Genomic DNA, 25,016 nt, shown 5'->3' on the forward strand with positions numbered 1-25,016 from the left:
CAGGAGCCAAGCGCTGCTCTAACTCTAACTGGCTTCGAACGTTGAGCATATTTTTCTCTCTCACCTTTGCTGCGAGCCGGCAGGAGGTTTCTTGCATTGAGTATATCTTTTGTGAGCAGAGAATGCATTTTGGAGAAAAACAAGGGCGAGCAGTCGTGCCAAAGCCCAATGAGGTCCTATGAGGTTCTTTAGCTTTCCCCAGCTGCTGAGGTTTATGAATTATCTGTTTGTATCCTTTACTTAAAGTCATCTGGCACCTGCAAAGATAGGGGACCGTTATCCCGTGAACCCTTCAGGCTGAGGAAGTCCTAAATCTAAATCGGATCTTAAGAATTTATTTGCAGACTTTCAAGATAGCTGTTTGGGCTCGTAGTTTTAGCCAGCATTCGCTCGCAGGTGTTGAACTCGTGTGCACCACCTGCATCCTAATAAAGTGTTAGAAAGTGTATTTATTTCTCCGCAAAGCCTGTAGTACAAAGACGCCATCTGCTCTTGTGATCATCGTATTTTACTGTAACCTAAGCACTCTCCTTGAAGCCGCAACTCTCAAATGGTTTTGATTAGGTAATTTGTTTTTACAATGCAATAACTTCTGGGTCTGAGAAAGCCATCCATTGCGCTGAACAGTAGCCTATAAAGAACAGCTATTTCAGAGACACAGGTTTCAAAAAAATAGTGATTTCTTTTAAGCGAAATTTACTCAAGATGTAAAAAAATAATAATAATAATAATAAATAAATTATTTTAAACCTGCCTGGAGTCGAGAAATATTTTCATCCAAAAAACACAGTGGAGTTAAAACAAAATCGAGAACGACTTTATATCTCTGTCATCCGAGCGTGAAATGAGCTCAGAAGTATGCACCATTTAACACAGTGACGATATTAGTCCAACATAAGTATCAAGCTCTTTTCCTGCTCATTTGTCTGAACGGTTTGGTTAACAGAAGAAGACAGGCTGATGGTGGAATGTGATACAAGACCAGAATCTGTCTGAACACTGCCAAATCTACACCGACATTTAACGGTTGACCGAAAGACCACTCGCACACCCTTAAAATCTCATTCCGAGTTTTTTTTTTTTTTCCATGATAGAGATGATAGAGATGGGTCTTCCACCACAAGATTGCTAGGAATTTTTATAAGGGCTCCCACTTCATTCCCACATTGAAGAGCAGCAGCCAAGGCGATTCCAGCCACATTTTACTCCAATTATTGAGAATCAAGGCAGGCAGGGTAGACACTAGTGGTGAAAGTCTACTATCCAACATTAGTCCTTCATTATATCCAGGAATCCAGGACTCATCCGCTTTAGTATGTGTTCTTCCTTCTTGTATCTGTGCTGCATAGCTTCCCTGACCTCATCAGTAAGAGAAAAATTCTGCCAAGAACCAGGCAGGATTTACAGAATGTTAGACCACTTGTTATGAGCCGCACTATAAAAATGTTTGTGTTGGAGCCTGAAGCATTTACGTGGAATATTCACCGAAGGGCTAGTTGAGATTTTTTTTTTTTTTTTGTACAGCATGTAAAAGGAAGCATTGAAAACAGAGCGAATGGGTTTAAACTGGACTCCTGATGAAGATTTATAACATTTGAATGGAATGAGAAATCATGGTACCAGGTAGAAATGAGTCTGAAATCCCAATGCAACGTCCATTTCCTATTCCTTCCCTTCATCACTGTGACAATACGCCCTAATCTAACTTCATACCAGCATAAAAGGGCTATTTCTACTAACACCGAGCTCATCTTGCGCGGGCTTGGTCTGAGCAAAAACTCAATTTCCCATTGGACCACGAGTTAAAATAGAGTTCAGATTCTGAAAGCCATAACATATGGCTCCGTAGTGACATGGGAGGGCTTCACGCAAGTTTCACTGGGCTCGTTTATCTGCACACTTGTGAAACACATGTTTTGGCTATCTGGAGAAGCATGGACATATTAAAGCTCATTATTCACCATTAATGTCACAAATCCTGGATCTCAGTTTCCTCAACTGGAGAATCAATGGCTCTCCTACTGGCGAGTCTGTTTGGTGTACAACTTTAGGGATAGAAGGCCTGTTTAGACTTCTGTTTCGATATCCTGTCAGTCACAGTAAGAAAAGTAAAATATATATACTTAGAAGAGCGAATGAACACAGTATGCCTACACTGTAAAGAAAAAATTCATTGTTTTTACGGAAAAATACTGGCAGCTGTGGTTGCCAGAATAATCCTGTTAAAAATACAGTGAAATGTAAACAACGTTACAGAATAACTTGTACATTTCACTGGGATTCCATGTACAATTCAAATCAAATCAAATCAAGTTTATTTGTATCGCGCTTTTAACAATAAACATTGTCGCAAAGCAGCTTTACAGAATTTGAACGACTTAAAACATGAGCTAATTTTATCCCTAATCTATCCCCAATGAGCAAGCCTGTGGCGACGGTGGCAAGGAAAAACTCCCTCAGACGACATGAGGAAGAAACCTCGAGAGGAACCAGACTCAAAAGGGAACCCATCCTCATTTGGGCAACAACAGACAGCCTGACTATAATATTGACAGTTTTAACAGGTATAACCCTCAACTGTCCTCATGGGGCCGTCCTTCACAGGAGCGGTGCGATAAAACTCCGACCAGACACAGGGCACCAGGATGGATCAAGCAGGTCCGAGGGGCAGAAGAGGCCAGCATCTCAATCCCAGGATCAACATGTAACTCAGAGGGACAGATTTGGGGGGGAGAAAGAAAACACAGGTTGTTAGGTATGCCCTAAAAATGACAAGTATTAAATCTAATAATTAATTAATTAATGATAACTAATTAAACAATTAATGATAACTAAATGTAAATTTTACAGGTATTCAGTGTACAATAATCAATACATAACTGTTAATTTTACGGATATTCATTGTACAATAAACAATGATTGCATGAACATTTCACCGGGATTCAATGTAAAATGATGGTTACAAGCAATGATCTACTAGACAGATATTTTATTTGATTAAGAGTTTTACGAAATGTGCCGGAGAGCCTCTACTGACATTTTTTTTATTTTTTTAACAGGGCAATGATGTAATTTTAACTATCACATTCTGTTTTAGTATTACAGTTTGTCTGTGTTTAAACTACAACAATTTGTAAATTCTACAAAAAAATATAATCAATTCAACATATTCTTACTGTTAAATTAACAGTGGTATTCGGTTAGGAGTTTTACAGTATATTGATGTAAATTACACACTGCTTCATTGTTTTTGTATTTACAGTTTTTTTATGTCATGATTTTACATAAATTCACTGTTAATTCTACGGACATTTTTTACAGTGTATGGTTAAATATAATGGAGTCTGGGCTGTGATATTGTGACCTTGGTACACAATTAACCTTTAATACATGTAAAGATAATGCTAATAATACCACAGCCACCAACATTACTGCGACTATTGCTATTAGTGCTACTGTTACTATTTCTACTACCACCACCACTACTACTACTCCTGGAATTATCTCATCACACATCACATCACATTATCTGTAGCCGCTTTATCCTGTTCTACAGGGTCGCAGGCAAGCTGGAGCCTATCCCAGCTGACTACGGACGAAAGGCGGGGTACACCCTGGACAAGTCGCCAGGTCATCACAGGGCTGACACATAGGCCAAGTTTACATTAGACCGTATCTGTCTCGTTCTCTTCGCGGATGCACTGTCCGTTTACATTAAAACGCCTGGAAACGCCGGGAAACGGGACTCCGCCAGGGTCCACGTATTCAATCCAGATCGTGTCTGATCCGGTGCTGTGTAAACATTGAGAATACGCGGATACGCTGTGCTGAGCTCTAGCTGGCGTCGTCATTGGACAACGTCACTGTGACATCCACCTTCCTGATTCGCTGGCGTTGGTCATGTGACGCGACTGCTGAAAAACGGCGCGGACTTCCGCCTTGCATCACCTTTCATTAAAGAGTATAAAAGTATGAAAATACTGCAAATACTGATGCAAATACTGCCCATTGTGTAGTTATGATGGTCTTTAGACTTGCCATCCTTCCACTTGCAAGTGGTAAGTGACTTGCGCACAGCGGCTCAGTCCCGAATCACTGCTCGTGCACTACACTCGCGCGCTGTGTGAGCTGCGCAGGGCCGGAGTGCGCACCCTCCAGAGGGCACTCGCTGTTCAGGGCGGAGTGATTTGGAGCGCAGCCGCTGAGGAGGAAGCGCTGAGCCGCACTGACACATTTCAACTTGCGTGCCGAATTAGTCATGCGATTAGCGTATCCGTGTATTGGCATTGCTGTGTGCACGCGAATCGTGTATTGGCGTTGCTGTGTGCACGCTAATCGTTTTTAAAAACGTTAATCTGATGATCCGCTGATACGGTCTAATGTAAACTTGGCCATAGACACAGACAACCATTCACACTCACATTCACACCTACGGTCAATTTAGAGTCACCAGTTAACCTAACCTGCATGTCTTTGGACTGTGGGGGAAACCGGAGCACCCGGAGGAAACCCACGCGGACAACATGCAAACTCCACACAGAAAGGCCCTCGCTGGCCACGGGGCTTGAACCCGGACCTTCTTGCTGTGAGGTGACAGCGCTAACCACTACACCACCGTGCCGCCCACTCCTGGAATTATGCAAGAAATAAATAGTATTATATGTAAAGCACTTTTTGAAGGGTGATGGTAAAAAAAAGGGGTTTTATGATTAAAATTTGCTGTTGATGTTGTAATTGTTGTTGCTGTTGTTAGTCCTGCTTAACTGTTCTTTCTGGATCTGTGTTTTTTTTTGTTTTGTTTTTTCATGTTCCATAGACTCTGACAGAAATGGAACTGGGAGGACTCCAGCCAGACGCACACTACATGGTGACCATTCAAGCAGTTGCTTTCTGGGGACAGAAGCGCTTGAAGAGTGTCCGTGCACAGCTCTCCTTCAAAACTGCTGCTTCCACCGGTGAGGGCTGGATCTGAACAAGGGCCATTTATTTCTGTTTCTGCTTGCTTGAACATAATTTAGCTCAAGAGCTTTGGAGAGCTCGTGTAGTTTAATGAATTATTTTGCAGGTCTTAGCCCATGCCTTAAGCTTGAAGCCAAAGACATAAATTAAACAGGATGTCTGTCAGATCTGAGCATTTGCTCTCTTTGTTCTTATCTCCCCATAGCTATTAATCAGCATTGCCATTCAGGATCATGCAATGTCAAGGCCATTAAAAACACAGGAAACCTTTATTGGAGAATGTTTCTCATGTTCGAACAGTGTCTCCTTACAGGGGTTTACTTTTTGGCACCTAAAACAAGGTCATTTTCCCTCAGATGAAAGGAGTTAACCTGTCGTACAAGTAGCAGTTTCCTGGCGTATATCAGCACTCTGGATCATTTCTAATCTATGTTCACTTGAATTGTGGGTCAGTAAAGGGGATCTTAACAGAGATACCCTGACTAAAACACCCCACCAGGGCTTTAGTTAACATCACTTCTAAACCTCACTGCTAAAAAAAAAAACCCTGGCCTTTCCATAGCAAAGAGGGGTTTCTCTTCTCATGTTGTTGTTTTCTGCTTTTAATTATACTTTATAAATCATGCATTAATTCTGCCAAAACTAATTCCAGGCCCGCAGCATAGAAGCATGAAAATTTAGCAAGTCCAGTCTGTGCTTTGGCTTTGTGCATCCTGGCAGGTTAAACAATGTCAAGATTTATTCCATTTTTCAAAACTGCAATATGCATTTATATTTTCCTTTCACCTCGATTATTATTGCTCCCTTGTGCACATTTTTATATATTTACTAATTTTTTTTTCCTCCGTTTCTATCAGCCTTCCTGGGTCCCTGAGGATATCTTTAAAACATTGCTTGGATTATAAAGTAGATTAATGTCGACTAGCTATTAAATAACCAAGAATTAATGAGGTGAGGCTTATGCAGCTGACAGAGATGGAACTGAATGGCTTCTGCATATAATGCGCATTAGCATCTCTTTATGAATGTGTCATATACACCCTGTTTGTTCAACTGCACGGAATAATTATTGACTTGTGCTTTCATATTTGTTAGGCTTTACATCTGCTTCCATTTTTCAAAACGTTCCATCGTGCACTCCTACAGAGAATCTGCGATCGGGCAACCAATCATGAAAGGCCCCAGAAGGGTCATGTGTTAAATGAATTCCACTTGGTGAATGTGAATCTTGTGTTCTCATGGTAGGCTCCTCGCCAATTTCACGGGACTTTTCCAACGAGCTGCCCATCTCCCGCTCATCTCCCAGAGTCCTCCGGCTTGAGGCCGCGGCTCCCCACTACCACAACAACCAGCTGCAGGTCAAGGTGTTTTGGAAGAGTCGACTTCCAGGCAAGTGGAGCCAAAACAAAAGCTCTTGTCTTAAACTCGAGTCGATGTATCATCTTGTATGTTGCACTGTGGTCCTGGAGGGATGTTATGCCATTCCACTGTACATCAGGTCAATAAAATTTCCCTTGATGTGGGACACGCTGATGGAGAATGCATAAATCAGGAGCTCATGAGGAGTTTCCATCAGGCACCGACCATATCAAATTGAATTTTAAATTGCCTGCGTTGTCCTCACCCCAATTACGCAGATCGTAACTGTGCTGGACAGCCGTTTCAATTTCACAGATGGTCTGCCCTTGTCCTTGAATCAGTCGGAGCCAAAGAAAAGCAGCATAGTGACTAATGTTTTATTGAAGAGCATTACAAAGACACAAGCCTTATGGTGAATTTTATCCATCTTACATAAACAGACACTCATCGGGGTGTCCTCTCTGTACCTCCTCCAAAACATTACTTTGAGTTTTCACAGTAAGCATGTTCAGGAATTACTCATTTGGCGACGTGATGCTCTTCAAAGACAGGGGGGAGGGGGGAGTTCTGCCGAAACCGCAGAGCATCATAAAGAGGGAGTGCTGATTTACCGCTATCTCTTGGAAGGAGGTGAACAGACATATGAAGACAGATTTAATAATATCAATATGGCTGTGAAATGAAAAGCAGATGGGGGGGACATGGCTCTCTGGGCCTCTGACAACCTGATGCACTGTGGGAGATGAGTTTGATGAAAGATGTAATGCTGCTTGGACACGGAACAGGAAGAGGACAGGAGACGTCGTGTCCCTTAAAACATGCCCATACAGCTCTGTGGCCACACGGCCTTTGAAAATTTAACCAGAGTACACATCTAATACGCTATGTGTGCTTCTGTTTCTCTGTGTAGAAAACCAGAGGGGTTCCACTTCATACCTTTTAAGTTGGTTTCCAGAGGTATGTGCTAATAACGTGACCAAGAGAGAGAGAACGGCTACTGTACAGGTATGTTAACTATTTTCTCTGCTCGGCTGTCAACACATACAGGAGTGTAGGAGTGATTAAAAATGCTTCTTGTAAGAAAAAAAAACATCTTGTTTCGCACGGTCTTCTGGCTCAGATATAACTTTAGAAAGTCATCACGTTATATTGCGTTAGTCTGGAAATACTTTTCATGTATGTATAATTCAGCAAGGTCATATAATAAGCTGGTGGATATGAGACACCCTGGATGACCTGCAGTCAGCTCAAATTTGGACCTACCAGCCAACAAGAGTGCAGGAGAAACTGTATATTGTTTAATAAACATAGGAATGTGCTGCTTTTCCAGCAGCAGGATAAGGTGGTCCTTGCCCAGCCACTTTTAGCTACAATGCACCACACCTACCTACAACCTGATTATGATCTACTTGGACAACTTGAAGGTGTTTAATTTTAGCAGGGAAGGAAAGGATTTACTATTACAAACGATCTGGAAAGCATATCAGACGTACATGTTTGGACAGTGTAAAGGAATGCTCGGTAATGGAATGTCAATAGCGGTCACAATATACTAAGATTACTCAGTGCTATTGTGTTACCTTTCAGGGGCTAACACTAAAGATATGAGGTCATTATGAAGACCTGCACATTGTCTATAAAGATCTGCTCCTATAACAGTGTGGTTTATTCACTGGGGTTCCTATGTTTTCATAAAGCCCTTGTTCAAGCCTAGATATATGGCATTTAATGCTATAGCAGCCAAGAGTGTTGTGTTTCCAGACGTAATCAATCATGGGCTGGTAGCGAAGGTAATGAAAATGTGTGAAAACCACAGCCATTTTTTATACGACACAAATACAGTGCAGATAAAGGGATCGGCATCTGATTTCCCATCAGAAGAGCCGGGTAAAAATTCAGTCTCAGTGACTCGGTAATCATACATTGCATCAGTTTATTTCCTTGTTTTATGGTTATATCCTGAAGGATATTTTTATTATCTTTCATTTTCTCTTCACAGAGTATTGCTATCACTGGGCAGATCTGGTGTCACGATTTGTTACATCATGTTCTGCTTTTCCTTTAGGGCACGCATTTTGTCATCACAGGCCTTCTCTTTGCCTGTAAGTACAAAGTAACTGTGACACCACTCTCTGAGCATGGAGAGAAGGCCAGGGCCGTGACCTCTGTCACTACCCCACAGTGCTCGACGCTGAAAGGCCGTGGGAAGAAGCTACTGTCCTGTGCCCACGATGGTAAGACAAGGTTTTTGCACCGTAGCATTTCTTGTGAGGCGTAGCGTAGCACAACGCATGTTCAATGACCACGGATGAACATTACGTAAAATGTTCCGCTGTACTAAGCAAAGAACAGAAAGCTTGTTTAATTGAAACGCAGTCATTTAAAATGCATAACTATCAGCCATTCATGGGAGGGAGCCAAGAGAGCAACGTTGGCTGTGCTCGCTAGGTGGGAGGGACAGTATAGTGTATGTGGAAGAGGGCAGAGTGTGTTATGCTGCTCTGTGACACAACATGAGCAGCACGTTAAAAAGTTACGAATGTTGACTTCACGTGTCTCAGAGGAAGCACACGTTTGCCCCACCCTCCCCAGCCGTTGTCTGACATGGAGAGTTAGCTAGTGGGTGGGATTTGGCAAGACCAAACTGGGGAGAAAATGGGGAAAATACAGTATGCATAACCTGCCGAGGTCACTCGCAGCACGAATGAACTTACTCACTGCTCACTAATTTACAGTAATTTATACACTACCGTTCAAAAGTTTGGGGTCACTTTGAAATGTCCTTATTTTTGAAAGAAAAGCACTGTTCTTTTCAATGAAGATCACTTTAAACTAATCAGAAATCCACTCTATACATTGCTAATGTGGTAAATGACTATTCTAGCTGCAAATGTCTGGTTTTTGGTGCAATACCTACATAGGTGTATAGATAGTTTTCACTGACGTCACGGCATTCCGGGGAATGCCCCCCAGCCGCCATCTTCGAGGGCAAACAAAACGGACCATCGCCACTACTGGCTACGTTATCTCGGACGAATTTATGAAGTTATATAGTCAGTTTTCTAAAATAAAGATCAGTGTCGACAAAATCAAGCAAACAGAAGTATATAGATACACATCTCACGGTATGCAGCCAAACTGGCCTTGATTGGGGGAATTGACCCCTACGAAGTGGACAAAGATGCATTTTCAAGTGACTATGCAGGGCTGCCAAAGCCTGAAACTGCCAAAGCCTGCTCCAAAGCCTGAAACTGACGTCATCAAACTTTAAAGGCTGTCTGATATATACAACTTTATATATTCACAGCACGCCTTTTGGCGGATGCCGCCTGAATCGCGCAGATCCGATTTTTTTTTTTTTAGGGGGGGGGCGTTGGAGTGTCTGATTATAATTTCAAAGTAAATTCTGTATTAAAATTACTAAATAAGCAAATCCGTTACAGACCATGAAACAGGAAGTATAAGGATGAGAAAAAAACAGTTTAAATCGGGAAGCTGCGCACATTTGCGCAGTCCTGCACACCGCTCGGGCTGCACAAATGTGCGCAGCTTCCCGATTTAAGCTGTTTTTTTCTCATCTTTATACTTCCTGTTTCATGGACTGTAACGGATTTGCTTATTTAGTAATTTTAATACAGAATTTACTCTGAAATTATAATCAGACACTCCAACGTCCCCCCTAAAAAAAAAAAAAAAACGGATCTGCGCGATTCAGGTGGCATCCGCCAAAAGGCGCGCTGTTTGCATCCCAAACACAAATTAAATCATACAGAATAGACCTAAAATGTTTTTCAAAAATGACCCTTGCGTGAGTGAAGTGACAAGTTTCAAATAGAAACGTGACAAACGAGCGATATTAAGTGTACATTACAATGTAAACGTACACTCAGCGGTTCCAGTTAGGCATTCTCCAGAGATTGTTCACATGATGTTTTGGTTTCCAAAAACAAACTTAAACACAATTGATTGTTTATTTAAACAACTTACCACTTATAAAATGATCGGAGCAGACTTTGCTGTGTTTGGAAGGCTGATAATCCTTGCGGTTGATTCTCGCAAGCCATAGATTTCTCCTTTGTATGCTGAGTTTGTTTGCTTGCGCCTCGTGCTCCCGTACTGTGGGAATTCCATAAAAGCCCCGCTTGACGTCATCATCTGACCTATTACGACAGCCGTGAATACAACAGGTGTGCACCATTGCTAGCTTTAAATAGTAGTAATGTAACTATAAATGTAAATAATATATAAATGAATGTAACTCGCACGCTACAATGTGTGCTCAGTGACCCGTACGGTAAGCTTGCCCTCCAAGATGGCCGCCACCAGGGAATCCCCGACTCTGTGACGTCATGTGAAAACTATCTATAGAGGCCCATTTCCAGCAACTCTCACTCCAGTGTTCTAATGGTACAATGTGTTTGCTCATTGCCTCAGAAGGCTAATGGATGATTAGAAAACCCTTGTACAATCATGTTAGCACAGCTGAAAACAGTTGAGCTCTTTAGAGAAGCTATAAAACTGACCTTCCTTTGAGCAGATTGAGTTTCTGGAGCATCACATTTGTGGGGTCGATTAAATGCTCAAAATGGCCAGAAAAATGTCTTGACTATATTTCCTATTCATTTTACAACTTATGGTGGTAAATAAAAGTGTGACTTTTCATGGAAACACAAAATTGTCTGGGTGACCCCAAACTTTTGAACGGTAGTTTTTATTGCTCAATAAGTTACAACTAATTTGGTGTCAATAGCTACTTGCATAAAATTGCATTTTTGTCACAGAGAACTGAATGCAAATCCATGTGTAGCTTCGCAGTTTAGCATTGGAAAAGATGGTGGGGTTTTTTTGTATTTTGTATGAAGTATGAAGCACTCAGCAGGTTTTTTTTTTTAGGACTGAAGTTAGTCGTAGAATTTCTCCTTTTTTCATTTGCATTTTAATGGATTAGTTTTACAATTACCTGACACACTTAAAGCTACAATATTCACCTAGTCCTATCTGTGCTAGAAAAAGAAAAGATATAAAGCACCACATATTTTATAATGTCATATTTTTTTTTTATTGACTATTAAACCTTGGTAGCAGAAAGTGGCAAATACAGAGACCTCTAAGGGTTAAACACAAATTTAAAACTCAAACACAATAAAGATCTCAGGATGAGACATGAGCGAAAGACTAACCAAAGCTGGACTTGTGCTTTTTATTCAACTTTCCAACAATGCAGTAAAAAGTTATTTTGGTTGCTTCATGCTTTTCTAAAGGATTTTGGTCTCCATTCACCATCAAACCCACACACTAGTAAACTACAACCACAAATTTTTCCCCCCTCTGAAAAAGTAGTCCCGTCTCTGAAAAGGAAGACTTGTACATGCTTCGAGCTTAATTTACAAAAATATTTGAAGCATTCATGAAATCTTTCTACAAACTACTGTTTCCCACATACATTTATTATCTAACATAATAATTGCCCTTAGACTTCCATTGAAAGGTTTAATTAAGCAGGTTGTCAAAAAAGTAACACGGTTACATGGCTGATACTGGAGAAAAATAGAATAGAATATCTTTATTGTAAGTAAATACAACGAAATTAAATGCAATCCTTGGTGCAAAAAAAAAGTGTATCTAAAAACCTATGAAAAATAATACAAGATAAATATATAAATAAATAATTTAAAAAGTTATTTAAAACAGCAGTCATCACTCGCAAACATTCACATCCTGTGGTGTGGAGGGCATTGCACGATCCCATATTGTATTATTGAATGTACAGGTTTGCTTTATTTAATGCCCTTATGGCACTGGCATAGAAACTGTTCCGAGTCCTGTTAATAACTATGCTTTGGATAGCTATTTGTGATCAACTGATTGAAATGCAGGTCTGTTGCACATCTCTAATGATGCTTGTGTTTGTCCTAGAGCGCCATCTGCAGGCAAAGAAAGCACTGCAGCGCCCCGAGAAGTTGTTAGCAGAGTTTCAGACTGTGAACGGCTCCCTGGAAGGTCTGTTCAGTTGGCAGGTGTCTGAGACCACACCCGGCCAGACACCCATCACAGGATTTCAGTTCTCCTGGGCCAAAGTCACCAGCGGCCGTGTGAACAAATCTCCAGACTCCCTCATCTCTCAAACGTTAAATCTGGCGCCTGTAAGTTTAAAGGCTTTTATAAGACACAATGTGCAACATTTGTCACTAATTAAGTCATGGAGGAGTTTCAGCCATCCCACTTAGCTCTGTTCCAGCTCAGAAGAAACACGTAGGGACTAGAATTTGACAAAATTGCAAGTTCTAAACGCCTGAATCGTGACGCCAAGTTTACAACTGCTTACATTTTACGCTTTAACTAAACACCAAACAGGAAACATTAAATACGTATACAGTTTTTAGTGATAGATATTGCCACAAAGCAGCTCTTTACAGAAGTACATGGCCTCGATCTAGATCATTAATGAAGAAAAACTCCCTGAGATGATATAAAGAAGAATCTTGTGAGGAAGGGACCCATCCTCTTCTGGGTGCCAGTACTAAATATTACATTACATTACAGGCACTTGGCAGACGCTCTTATCCAGAGTGGCGTACAACACACCCAGAGCAGCCCAGGGAGCAGCTGGGAGTTAGGTGCTTTTCTCAAGCGCACTTCAGTCATTCCTGCTGGTCCAGGGAATCAAACCAGCAACCTTTTGGTCCCAAAGCTGCTTCTCTAACCTTTAGGCCATAACTTCCTCATAGTAATAAATATACAGCATGAGCCTGTTGGTGAGCCTGTTGGTGTCTTGATATGAGGGTAGGCAAGTTTAGGTGGATTACAACAGCCTGAGATACACTACATGGCCAAAAAATATGTGGACACTTGACCATCATGACCAGATGGTTATGCTGAACATCCCATTCCAAAACCATGGATATTCCTATGAAACCCCCACCCCCTAAAGGAGGTCTGGGGTGCAGTCAGGCAATTTGGACTCTTCCACACAGACTTTGGCAAATTATGTCTTCATGGAGCTCTCTTTGTGCACGGGGGCATTGTCACGCTGGAACAGGTTTGCACTTGGCCCCTTAGTTCCAGTGAAGAGAAAACTTAAAGCTACAGCATACAAAGACATTCTGGACAATTGTGTGCTTCCAAGTTTGTGGCAACAATTTGGGGAAGAACCACATCTCAAATATATCGGTCATGTACGTAGGGAAGAAAATACCACCTACACGAAGAAGTTATTTTTTAAGCCAACTTGAAAATACTACTGTGATCCGTGGATAAAATATGCAAGAATTCTCAACCTTACCAGGGCCGCGTTAACCCTTGCCGAGGCCCTGGGCAGACACACCCCCGAGGCCCCACCCCCGCCTGTTGTCAACTGCGCTCAGCAAATTCACCCCCTCAGACGTGCCTGTCTAACGAGACACAGAAACTTAAATAATGACAGTGGCACAATTAGAAATACTGTTGAACGATAAAACTTTATATCCATCAACACCTATTTAATCGAGAAAAAGCAATGGTGAAATAGGCAACTGCATGGTGAAAAAATCCATCAGACATCACGGTAGAGGTCTGCGCGGGACAGAATTTTCAGTCCCGCTCCCGCCCGCTCCTGCATTGTGCAGTCCCACTCCCGCAAAGAATTATGATTTTCAGTCCCGCTCCTGCCCGCGCCTGCATTGTGCAGTCCCACTCCCGCAAAGAATTATGATTTTCAGTCCCGCTCCCGCCCGCGCCTGCCATATTTTGTCCCGCTCCCGCCCGCAAATCCCGCATGATGTAGATGTTCGCGTTATTTCTCATGAAAGTTCTTGTCATTTACTTGGGGAATTAAACATGCTGAGCTTAGCTGAGCTCTCCACTGACCGATCCTTCATTTATTGTAAGTTTATTGCTTAGACTCTGACATTCTGCTGACACATTCCAAGTTGAGCGCTGCATGCACTCATGATTGACAGCTCTCGCTTTGATTGACAGCTCTCGCTTTGCGCACTCGCACTCCCACTTCCGAGTCTGTGGCGTTATGATTCCAACCGCGATTTCATTCTCCTCTCATATGAAGTGCTGCGCAACCACAACCAGCTCCTCAGATTATACACTGTCTATTTCTCGCTTTAAATTGAACAATCTGTGCGATACACAGTCCTTTTTAATACTAGTTAATACTTTTTAATACTTTTTTTTAATACTTTTTAAAACTTAGGACTAATACTCTTGACTTTTTAACGGTAAATGTACCTCTTTTTAAAGCAGCACTTACTTCTGAAGCACTGTGAGCTTCACTAGAGGAGCTCTGCTCTTCTGCCATGATCGGAGATCTCAAACACGGAAGAGCGGAAAGGAATCGGAAACGTACACGAGATTGGATCATAGGCATCTTAAAATGTTTTTATTAATGCCAAATAAAATATCCAGCACAAATTGTATACGATAGACATAAATTAATAATTTATAAATTTTATTTTATTTTTTTTTATTTTTTTTTTTTTGACCAATTGTTTTTTATTTTATAATGATGCACATATTCATAATCAACACAAATACAGAGGTATAACACTTCACCCCCACCCCACCCCAACCCAGTGGTGAGCATCTGTAATCTTACATGTTATATAAACATTTAAAGTACATTGGTATACAAGTGTATAGAAACGAAACATATTTTCCAGCAAAAAAGTAAATAAATTAAAAAAAAAAAAAGAGAAGGGGAAAAAAAAAAGTTACAGAGCAACTGTACACAGCACCTTAAACATGAGTATCAGAAATAAAGGTTTTGACCTCATCAAAAGCACGGTTCCACCTCTTTAGAGTTTGCGATCTGGCACCATGTATACGGGCTGTTGAGAGTTCCATAGATATAATATCAAGTAAACTTAGAGCCCATAGACGTCTACACATAACATGTGGGGGGTTCCATCGGCTGATTAACAATTTTTTGGCTGCGGTAAAAGCAGCCAAAAGTAGGCTGCTCTGGAAAAGCGTCAGTGAGAGGTTGGAATAATCATTTAGAAAAAATAGACTTGGAGTTATAATAATATCTGTGTCTATCAGAGTTGAAATATCAACAGATAGCCATTGCCAGAAAGGTACCAGTGCTGAGCATTCCCAAAAAAAATGTAAAAACGTTCCAGTTTTTCCATCTGAACACAAAGTACAATTAGGTGAGGTAGTGAGACGCATATGAAATCGCTTAAGTGGTGTTAAATATACTCTGTGTGCTAGTTTCCAATGAATCATTTGATGATTAGGATTCTTAGATGACATAATGATTGTCTCCCATGTCTGATCAGAAAAGATATCTTTCAGGTCACATTCTAAATCTTTTGACCAAACTGCTACAACTCCAAGAGGCTTGTATAACTTCTTCATCAGAAAGGAGTAAATAGATGAAGCAGAAGAAGGGATGAAGTCATTGAAATATATAACATTGCGAATACTATGCACTGGTAATTTTGTGTCAAGAGGAACACCAAGAGCATTAAGAGCTGATCTGATGCGTAAGTATAAGTAGAAAGTAGAGGCCGGTATATTGTATTTCGACTTCAGATCCTGAAACGTTCTTAAGCCTTTGTCATCATACAGGTCTCCAAGAATTGTGATGTTGCACTCTGACCATTGAGGAGATCTAAATGGGGTACTCCCAGACAGAAACCCATTATTATTAAAAAGTGGAAAGTGATGATGCCATTTTGATATAGATCCTGTTTGTCTTTCTACAGCCTTCCAAGTGGATAACAAATGGGTTATGATTGGACCAAAACGAAGGGCGCATTGCCTAGTAGGAACATTGCAAAAAACCAAATCTCTTAAATTATAGGGGGTAACCATTGACTCTTCAATAGCTCTCCATGCCACATTTTTATTTAAATTAAACCAGACTGATATGGGGCGCAACACAAATGCTTGGGCATAAACTTTAAAGTCAGGAAAAGATAAACCTCCATCCTCCCTAGAGCGTTGCATAGTGGACAGCCTAATCCTAGCACGTTTCCCATTCCAGATATATTTCCTTAGAATGGAGTTGAGGTGGTCCCAAAAGTGTGCAGGGGGTGGTAAGGGTATCATTGCACTATAAAAATTAACCCGTGGCAAAACGTTCATTTTAACTACAGAAATTCGTGCATATAATGACTTAGGCAAACATGACCAGTTTGATAAATCTGTACTGACTTCAGAAAGAATTTTTTTGAAGTTTTTGCTTGCAATATCATGCAATGAGGGGTATATGTCTATCCCTAAATATTTAAATGATGTTACGGTAGGTGCGGTGCTAGGAAGAAGCAAGGAGACAGGGTCAAAATTTAAGGGAAGAAAACAAGATTTGTCCCAATTTATCTTATAACCTGAAAGATCACTGAAATGATTAAACAATGACAGAATATGAGGCACTGACGAAACAGGGTCATTTACAAACAAAAGAATATCATCAGCATACAAAGAGATATGATGAGATGTATTTCTTACATTAATCGGTAGAATTTGCTCTGATTGACGGACAGCCTGAGCTAAAGGTTCTAATGACAAAGCAAATAACAATGGTGAAAGTGGGCAGCCCTGACGCGTACCCCTTCCCAAAGAAAAAGAACGTGAGCATAATTGTCCAGTTAACACAGATGCTTTAGGATTACAATATAGTACTTTGATCATGTTAATAAAGTCAGGGCCTAAGCCCATATGCTCAAGAACGGACCATAAATAATTAAATTCCAAATGATCAAATGCTTTCATTGCATCTAGAGAGAACACTGCACAAGGACTAACTGATTGATCAGCAGAATAAATGATGTGTAAAAGACGGCGGATGTTGTCAGATGCTGAACGTGATCTAATAAAACCAGTCTGATCTTCATGAACCAACTTGGTAATCACCGACTCCAAGCGTCGTGACAATACTTTGGCATAGAGTTTAATATCTGCTCCAATCAGAGAGATTGGGCGATAATTAACACAAGAGGTTGGGTCCTTATCTTTTTTCAACAGCAGAGATATAATAGATGTGTTAATGTCCTGTCTGAAAGATCCATGTTTAATTGAATGATTTATCATATCTAATAATAGAGGACCAAGCTCTGTCCAGAAGGTTGAATATAATTCTGTTGGAATGCCATCCAGTCCTGGCGATTTACCTTTATTCATACATTTCAGTGATTCTTTCAGTTCTTGAAGAGTAATTGGTTGACCTAAGGACTCTGACTCCTCGGTAGATAAAGTAGGTAAATTAAGGGAAGAAAAAAAAGAAGACAGAGTTGCATTGTCACATGTAGATTCAGAAGTATATAGAGTAGAATAGAAAGATTGGAAAGTGTCATTGATATTTTGTGGGTCAGTAGTAAGCTCACCAGAAGGCAGCCGTATTGCAGGTATATTTGCAAACTTCTCATTATTACGCAATTGTAGGGCTAGAAGATGGCTTGGCCTGCTCCCGTTAAAGTAGTAATTTTGTCTGGTCCTTTGAATAAGAAACTCTGCTTTCACTTTAAGTAATTGGTTTAATTCAGTTTTTAATATTTTAATTTTAGTGGCTGTTTGGTTGGAGAATGAAGCCTGATTTGCTGCCTCTAGTATTATTAGCTGAGACTCTAGATCAGCTATTCTCTTCATTCTGGATTTTTTAAGATGTGACGCAAAGGAAATAGAGAAACTACGGATGAAGCCCTTGACTGCATCCCAGAGTATGCGGGGATCCGCCACTGTCCCTTGATTAATGCTAATAAACTCCAATAGCCCATTTTTAAAAGACTTACAAAAGTTTTCATCACGAAGTAGCGTCGAATTAAACCGCCATCGTGAAGCACGTGGAGGTTGATTAACTAATTTGAGGTTGATGACATTGCTATCATGGTCAGATAGAGACATGGGGCAAATATCTGAGCAAAGACAGGATGAGGAAAGAGAACAGGACACAAATATGAAGTCGATCCTGGAATACGATTTGTGCCTTGAAGAATAGAATGTATATGCCTTGGCAGTGGCATTAAGAAAACGCCATGAATCTACCAGAGACAGTGCAGAAATACAGCTTCTGAGTTTATCAGTGCATGCTGCTTGTAAATGAGTTTCACTTTCTCCTGACCTGTCCTCACCATGAGACATGACCGCATTCATATCTGCCCCCATCACAATCTCATAGCCCGCCATATTGAGAAGATAGTTTGTGAGCTTTGAGAAGAATGCAGGATCATATGTGGAAGGAGCATAAACAGATAGAAAGGCCAACTTCCTGTTTCCCACCAAAGCCTTAACATGAGTCACTCTGCCATCAGTATCATTGTCATGCTCAATAATATCTATACCCAAATTCCTTCGTAGTAGTATCATAACACCTTTAGTTTTATCAGTGGCACTAGAAGCAGAAATTACTTTGTAAAATTTATTGTTACATCTATGAACATCATCTTTTCTGAGATGGGTTTCCTGAATCAAAGCTAAATCTATCTTTCTCCTTTTTAACAGTTCTAGACAACATGCACGTTTATGAGGTCCATTCAAACCATTCACATTCCAACTCAAAATATTTAGGTTAGTCATAACTGTCAAATACTTGCAATGAAGCAAAAAGTAAAGACAAACAATGTAAATTTCCTTCATGATGCTCACCACTATCCCACCCCCCTCCCACCCCTGGGTCAAAGAACATAACCCCATATCTAACAGGGTCCCTCAACCCAACACAGACTGGGTATAGAACAAGCCCACGTCTGCCATGTTCCCTTACATAAATCCGTGACATCAGTAATGGATCGCACACTAGGTGCCGACACAAGCCCTTATAATGAAAACCAAAAACTAAATAGCTTAATAGCAAAGTCTTAAGCATATATTGTGCATAGTGGAATTAAATGAGGGTTCATAAGAATGTAAACAAAATTCACCTATTCTCCTATTTTACTGGAGGAAGTGATAAGAAAAGACACTGTCCCAAATATAATTAAGCTCTGTTGGTGTGTTACATCCTACAACATCGCCATAACCAACGAGTCAATCATTTTGACTGTAAGCCAGGGTAGTATGTAGATATACACAAAAATGCGTGCACGAAACTTACAGTGTCCCATATAAAACAAACTCGCATCATTCCGTGTCGCTCTCAACAATGGGCTGGAATTCTGTCAGTGAGTCGCAAAAAGCACTGGCCTCCTCTGGCGTTTGGAAAAATTTCGTTTCCCCTCCTTTCAAAGTCACCTTGAGAGTTGCCGGATACTGGAGGAAAATTTGGCACCCCTTTCTCTTAAGCTCCCTCTTCACTGTGGTGAATGCCGACCGTTTCTTCGCAGTAGCGGGCGAGTAGTCAGGGAAAATACTGAGGGTCGTCTCACCATCGTCCATCTGAATGGTCCCTTGGTCCCTAGCTGCTCGGAGAATCATGTCTCGATCAGTGTAGCGGAGAAGTTTGAAGATGAACACTCGGGGTCTCTCAGGCCTCTTAATCTGCGGTGTTTTAGAGTTGCGTTTAGGAGGATTTGAATAAATGCGATGGGCTCTTTCGATTTCAATGTTTTTGTCCTTCAAAGAAGGAAACCAGACTGGCAACGACCGCTTGAGAAAGCCCACTGGATCGTCTTTTTCCAAGCCTTCGGGTAGACCAATTAAACGGAGATTGTTGCATCGGCTACGGTCTTGCAGCTCAACAAGTTGTCGCTCAATAGTATCTAGACGCTTATCATGACTGTGCAGAATTTTTTTCTGGTCTCTTTGCTCACCAGACAGCGCGTCGATTTTCGAGCACATAGTCGCCATATGTGTCGATAGCTCACTTCTCATCGTAGCCATTTCGGATTTCAGAATACACTCCAGTCTTTCCATAGCGTCCTCCATGCTAGCACTTGCTGGCTTAGCCCGACCGTCCGCTGGCTTTGCTTTCCTCTTTTGAGAGGTGGAAGACGGAGTTAAAGTCAACTGCTTGCGCGCCACGGACATTTAGAAATGTTAACAGACGAAAATTAAGTGGTGTATTCAGATATAAGCCGGATAAATACTGAAAATAGGGCCTGATGTCAGGAGCTCCCTCAACACGCGTGCAGCTCCATCAGCGCGTCACGTGATCTCCTATAAATTTTATTTTAAACACGTTTTTAGTTAGCGGGACTGCAGCTTATCACCTTTCCCGCCCGCGCCCACATTGTGCACTCCCGCCCGCGCCCGCAATGAGCTTTCAAAATTTGTCCCGCGCCGCACTGCTTTGCGGCGGGTCCCGCGGGACTCCTGCGGGAGTGCAGAGCTCTACATTACGGTTAACAAGTCTGGTTAACTAAAGTTTAGCCTCAAGAAGCCTTTGAATGAGTGAGTCAATGAACAACATGTCAAGAACATAACCTAGGCCTACAACAGTTTCTTTAGTATTCAGAACAAGAACATTCATTTGGTATATAACCGTTCGTTTTCATTTTGGAATCCAGGCGACTTTTAACTTGTGAAAACAAAGAGCGATAACAAAGAGAGAAAAATATCTTGCTTCTCAGAAATAAATCTCAAAATGTTAGGCTATGTGAAACATTTCATCCTTTCACACACGTAATGTCCCAAACAGCAGTGGCACACAGCTTTGCGCATTCAGTTTGACAGCCATGGGTCAACTTACAAGGGCACTTTCCTACTTTTCTGGAAAGCGAAGTCATTAATTAAATCATTGAACTCAAGCTGGCGTAGCGTGTGAAGACATGGTGGACAGTGATCGTATTGACAATGACGGGTGATTTATGCGACGGGACAAGGTGGGCTTCCTTACAGGTGGCGAAATGCATCAAAAATGTTATCAATATGATCAAAACTTCTAAAAATATTGTTTCATATTTTCCGATCTCGCTACCTCCGAGGTCCCCTAGTGGCCGAGGCCCTGGCAGCTGCCCATGAAGCCCATTAGGATAACGCGTCCTTGAACCTTACTATCGATGAAGCAAAGATGTTAACACAATCTAAATTGGAGTTCACCAAGCTAGTCAGTGATAAAGCAAGCTTGCTTCATCCACTTCAATGAAGTAAATGGAGGAACTCACAGGTACATAGGTCTGTGTTGTCCAGGTGTCCAGAAACCGTACTTTTATCCACATAGTGTAGATTTGCATTTCTCAAGAACAGTTTATACCCAGGATACCACCTGGATACTGAAGATATGTACCTAAGAACTGCTGGTGTGATCATAAGGACTGTCCTGTTCTCATCCCAGGACTCTTATTCACAATATACGTTCAACAAACTGTTTTAATCTGTTTTATTCCCACTATTTGCTGTCACTCAGAAGGGCATGGGTTCACGTTTTCCTCTCAGGTTCTCTTCCATGTGTCATTTCATGGAGTTTTTCCTTGCCACTAACATGTCTGGATTAGAGATGTAAATCTACATCTGGATTTCTGTAAAGCTACTTTGAGACAAAGTCTATTGTTGCAGTTCAAGTCCTTGTAACAGCTTCTGCAGAGGAAAGATGAATCATAGGTGCAAATAGTACAACTCCGATTCCAAAAAAGTTGGGACAAAGTACAAATTATAAATAAAAACGGAATGCAATGATGTGGAAGTTTCAAAATTCCATATTTTATTCAGAATAGAACATAGATGACATATCAAATGTTTAAACTGAGAAAATGTATCATTTAAAGAGAAAAATTAGGTGATTTTAAATTTCATGACAACAACACATCTCAAAAAAGTTGGGACAAGGCCATGTTTACCACTGTGAGACATCCCCTTTTCTCTTTACAACAGTCTGTAAACGTCTGGGGACTGAGGAGACAAGTTGTTCAAGTTTAGGGATAGGAATGTTAATCCATTCTTGTCTAATGTAGGATTCTAGTTGCTCAACTGTCTTAGGTCTTTTTTGTCGTATCTTCCGTTTTATGATGCGCCAAATGTTTTCTATGGGTGAAAGATCTGGACTGCAGGCTGGCCAGTTCAGTACCCGGACCCTTCTTCTACGCAGCCATGATGCTGTAATTGATGCAGTATGTGGTTTGGCATTGTCATGTTGGAAAATGCAAGGTCTTCCCTGAAAGAGCCGTCGTCTGGATGGGAGCATATGTTGCTCTAGAACCTGGATATACCTTTCAGCATTGATGTGTCTTTCCAGATGTGTAAGCTGCCCATACCACACGCACTAATGCAACCCCATACCATCAGAGATGCAGGCTTCTGAACTGAGTGCTGATAACAACTTGGGTCGTCCTTCTCCTCTTTAGTCCGAATGACACGGCGTCCCTGATTTCCATAAAGAACTTCAAATTTTGATTCGTCTGACCACAGAACAGTTTTCCACTTTGCCACCGTCCATTTTAAATGAGCCTTGGCCCAGAGAAGACGTCTGCGCTTCTGGATCATGTTTAGATACGGCTTCTTCTTTGAACTATAGAGTTTTAGCTGGCAACGGCGGATGGCACGGTGAATTGTGCTCACGAATAATGTTCTCTGGAAATATTCCTGAGACCATTTTGTGATTTCCAATACAGAAGCATGCCTGTATGTGATGCAGTACTGTCTAAGGGCCCGAAGATCACAGGCACCCAGTATGGTTTTCCGGCCTTGACCCTTACGCACAGAGATTCTTCCAGATTCTCTGAATCTTTTGATGATATTATGCACTGTAGATGATGATATGTTCAAACTCTTTGCAATTTTACACTGTCGAACTCCTTTCTGATATTGCTCCACTATTTGTCGGCGCAGAATTAGGGGGATTGGTGATCCTCTTCCCATCTTTACTTCTGAGAGCCGCTGCCACTCCAAGATGCTCTTTTTATACCCAGTCATGTTAATGACCTATTGCCAATTGACCTAATGAGTTGCAATTTGGTCCTCCAGCTGTTCCTTTTTTGTACCTTTAACTTTTCCAGCCTCTTATTGCCCCTGTCCCAACTTTTTTGAGATGTGTTGCTGTCATGAAATTTCAAATGAGCCAATATTTGGCATGAAATTTCAAAATGTCTCACTTTCGACATTTGATATGTTGTCTATGTTCTACTGTGAATACAATATCGGTTTTTGAGATTTGTAAATTATTGCATTCCGTTTTTATTTACAATTTGTACTTTGTCCCAACTTTTTTGGAATCAGGGTTGTATATAGTGTATATACATGTCTAAGAACATGTCATCTCACTTGCAGGATCAGCGCTCGGTCAGGGTGGAGCAGCTCCAGCCAAAGTGTGCGTACAAGGTGCAGGTACAGGCGCTATCTGAAGCAGGCAGCGGGCCCTCAGTGGCCAGAATGATAAACACTCCACAGCTCAATGGCACACCACTATGAGGTACAGCACACACTAAAAACCATCAAATCCTTACTGCAGAAGAGTCACAGGATCAGTTAAGCCCGTGTCTGTTGATGGTTAATCGTGTTACTGCAGTAACAGCCCAGAAATGATATGATGGTCTTAAGTAACTGAGTTTATGTGAAGGAGCCTAGATTATGTGAAATATTTATTTTTAATTTTTATTTTTTTAATGAAAAGCATTGAAAGTAGCGGAAATTGCACAAATGCAAAGGTTTTTGTAAAAATGAACAGTAACTGTTGTGCATGAGGGCACTTATTTTCTGTGAGCACTGACACATGCCCACTTCCTTTCCCATTACTCAACATCATCAACACTTTCCTCACAAGTTACATTAATGAAAGTTAAAGATCCATGGCCTAAAGTAAAACATGTTATGTTTATGTTGTTAGTTTCCTGCTAAATTATTTTATTAAGAATTATCAGATTATTTTGAGAATTCTGTCGCCAGGTCTAAGATCAGTGCTGTGTTTTGTGCAACGCAGAATTGTCCCAAGTCCAGAATTCAATTTCAGCATTACACCGTTTCAGCCAACTGAGAATGGTTTGGATTTTAGTGCGAGAAGTTGCCGTTCTGGGCCTTTTATATAATGTGTATAAGCGCCGCACATTTAAGTGCGACGCCTGCTCTGACAAACCCATATTAAAGACATGAAGGACTTGCTAATGAGCTGATAAGTGGATTCATGTGTCCTGGGAGCAAGAAAAAAAACACTAACATGTGCTGTGTATCCCACAACTCTTTCCATTCCTCGCGAACACTTAGACTGGAAAAGTAAAGCCTCATCTCAGTGTTCGCTCAAGTGAAGATGCTAGTTTAATGAATAGCTAAGCCGTAATCACTTCTGAATAGAGCATAAGTCTGAAACTAGCCAAGGTCAACTTCAGATGGCGGAAAAGCTATTAGTAGCCGCCAGAGTTCCACTAGATTTCTTTACAATAGCAAATGATGCCACTTTGATCTACACCAAAGCAGTTCTGTGAACATGCAGGCTGCAGAAACTCTGTGTGTGTGTGTAGATGGAAGTAAGGAATAAACAGTAGAACCAGCTGGAAAACAAACTCTGCAATTGAACCTTCCTTAGAGCAGAGCGTAAAGCATGTGAATGCCATTAGCATGATTATGATAAATAACCCGACTTCAAAGCCAAAGCTGAGCTGAAAGCAACAGACGCTTACCTTCCAAAATCAGCAGACGCCAAAGAGGTTCTTCATCAGATCTAGTATTAAAATTACACCACATATTTCTGTTGTAATAATAATAGATTTATTTAATTAACAATTTATGTAGCACTTTCATCAAACGGGCGGCACGGTGGTGTAGTGGTTAGCGCTGTCGCCTCGCAGCAAGAAGGTCCAGGTTCGAGCCCTGTGGCCAGCGAGGGCCTTTCTGTGCGGAGTTTGCATGTTCTCCCCGTGTCCGCGTGGGTTTCCTCCGGGTGCTCCGGTTTCCCCCACAGTCCA

At 41.2% G+C, this 25,016-nt stretch overlaps 1 protein-coding gene across 2 annotated transcripts in view; it reads left to right on the forward strand.

Moving 5' to 3' along the window:
* The window catches only part of anos1b (anosmin 1b), an 87,764-nt gene that overhangs the window by 49,085 nt on the left and 13,663 nt on the right, over positions 1 to 25,016 (forward strand). For both annotated transcript variants that reach the window (XM_060940555.1, XM_060940556.1), the window contains exons 8-13: positions 4,817 to 4,955; positions 6,205 to 6,348; positions 7,229 to 7,323; positions 8,384 to 8,552; positions 12,235 to 12,461; positions 23,389 to 23,530. In XM_060940555.1, coding sequence (XP_060796538.1) covers positions 4,817 to 4,955; positions 6,205 to 6,348; positions 7,229 to 7,323; positions 8,384 to 8,552; positions 12,235 to 12,461; positions 23,389 to 23,529 — 915 coding nt within the window. In that variant the 3' untranslated portion in view covers position 23,530. The remainder of the gene's footprint in view (positions 1 to 4,816; positions 4,956 to 6,204; positions 6,349 to 7,228; positions 7,324 to 8,383; positions 8,553 to 12,234; positions 12,462 to 23,388; positions 23,531 to 25,016) is intronic.

This window comes from Neoarius graeffei, chromosome 15, assembly GCF_027579695.1.
Source record: "Neoarius graeffei isolate fNeoGra1 chromosome 15, fNeoGra1.pri, whole genome shotgun sequence".
In the NCBI taxonomy this organism is placed as follows: Eukaryota; Metazoa; Chordata; class Actinopteri; order Siluriformes; family Ariidae; genus Neoarius; species Neoarius graeffei.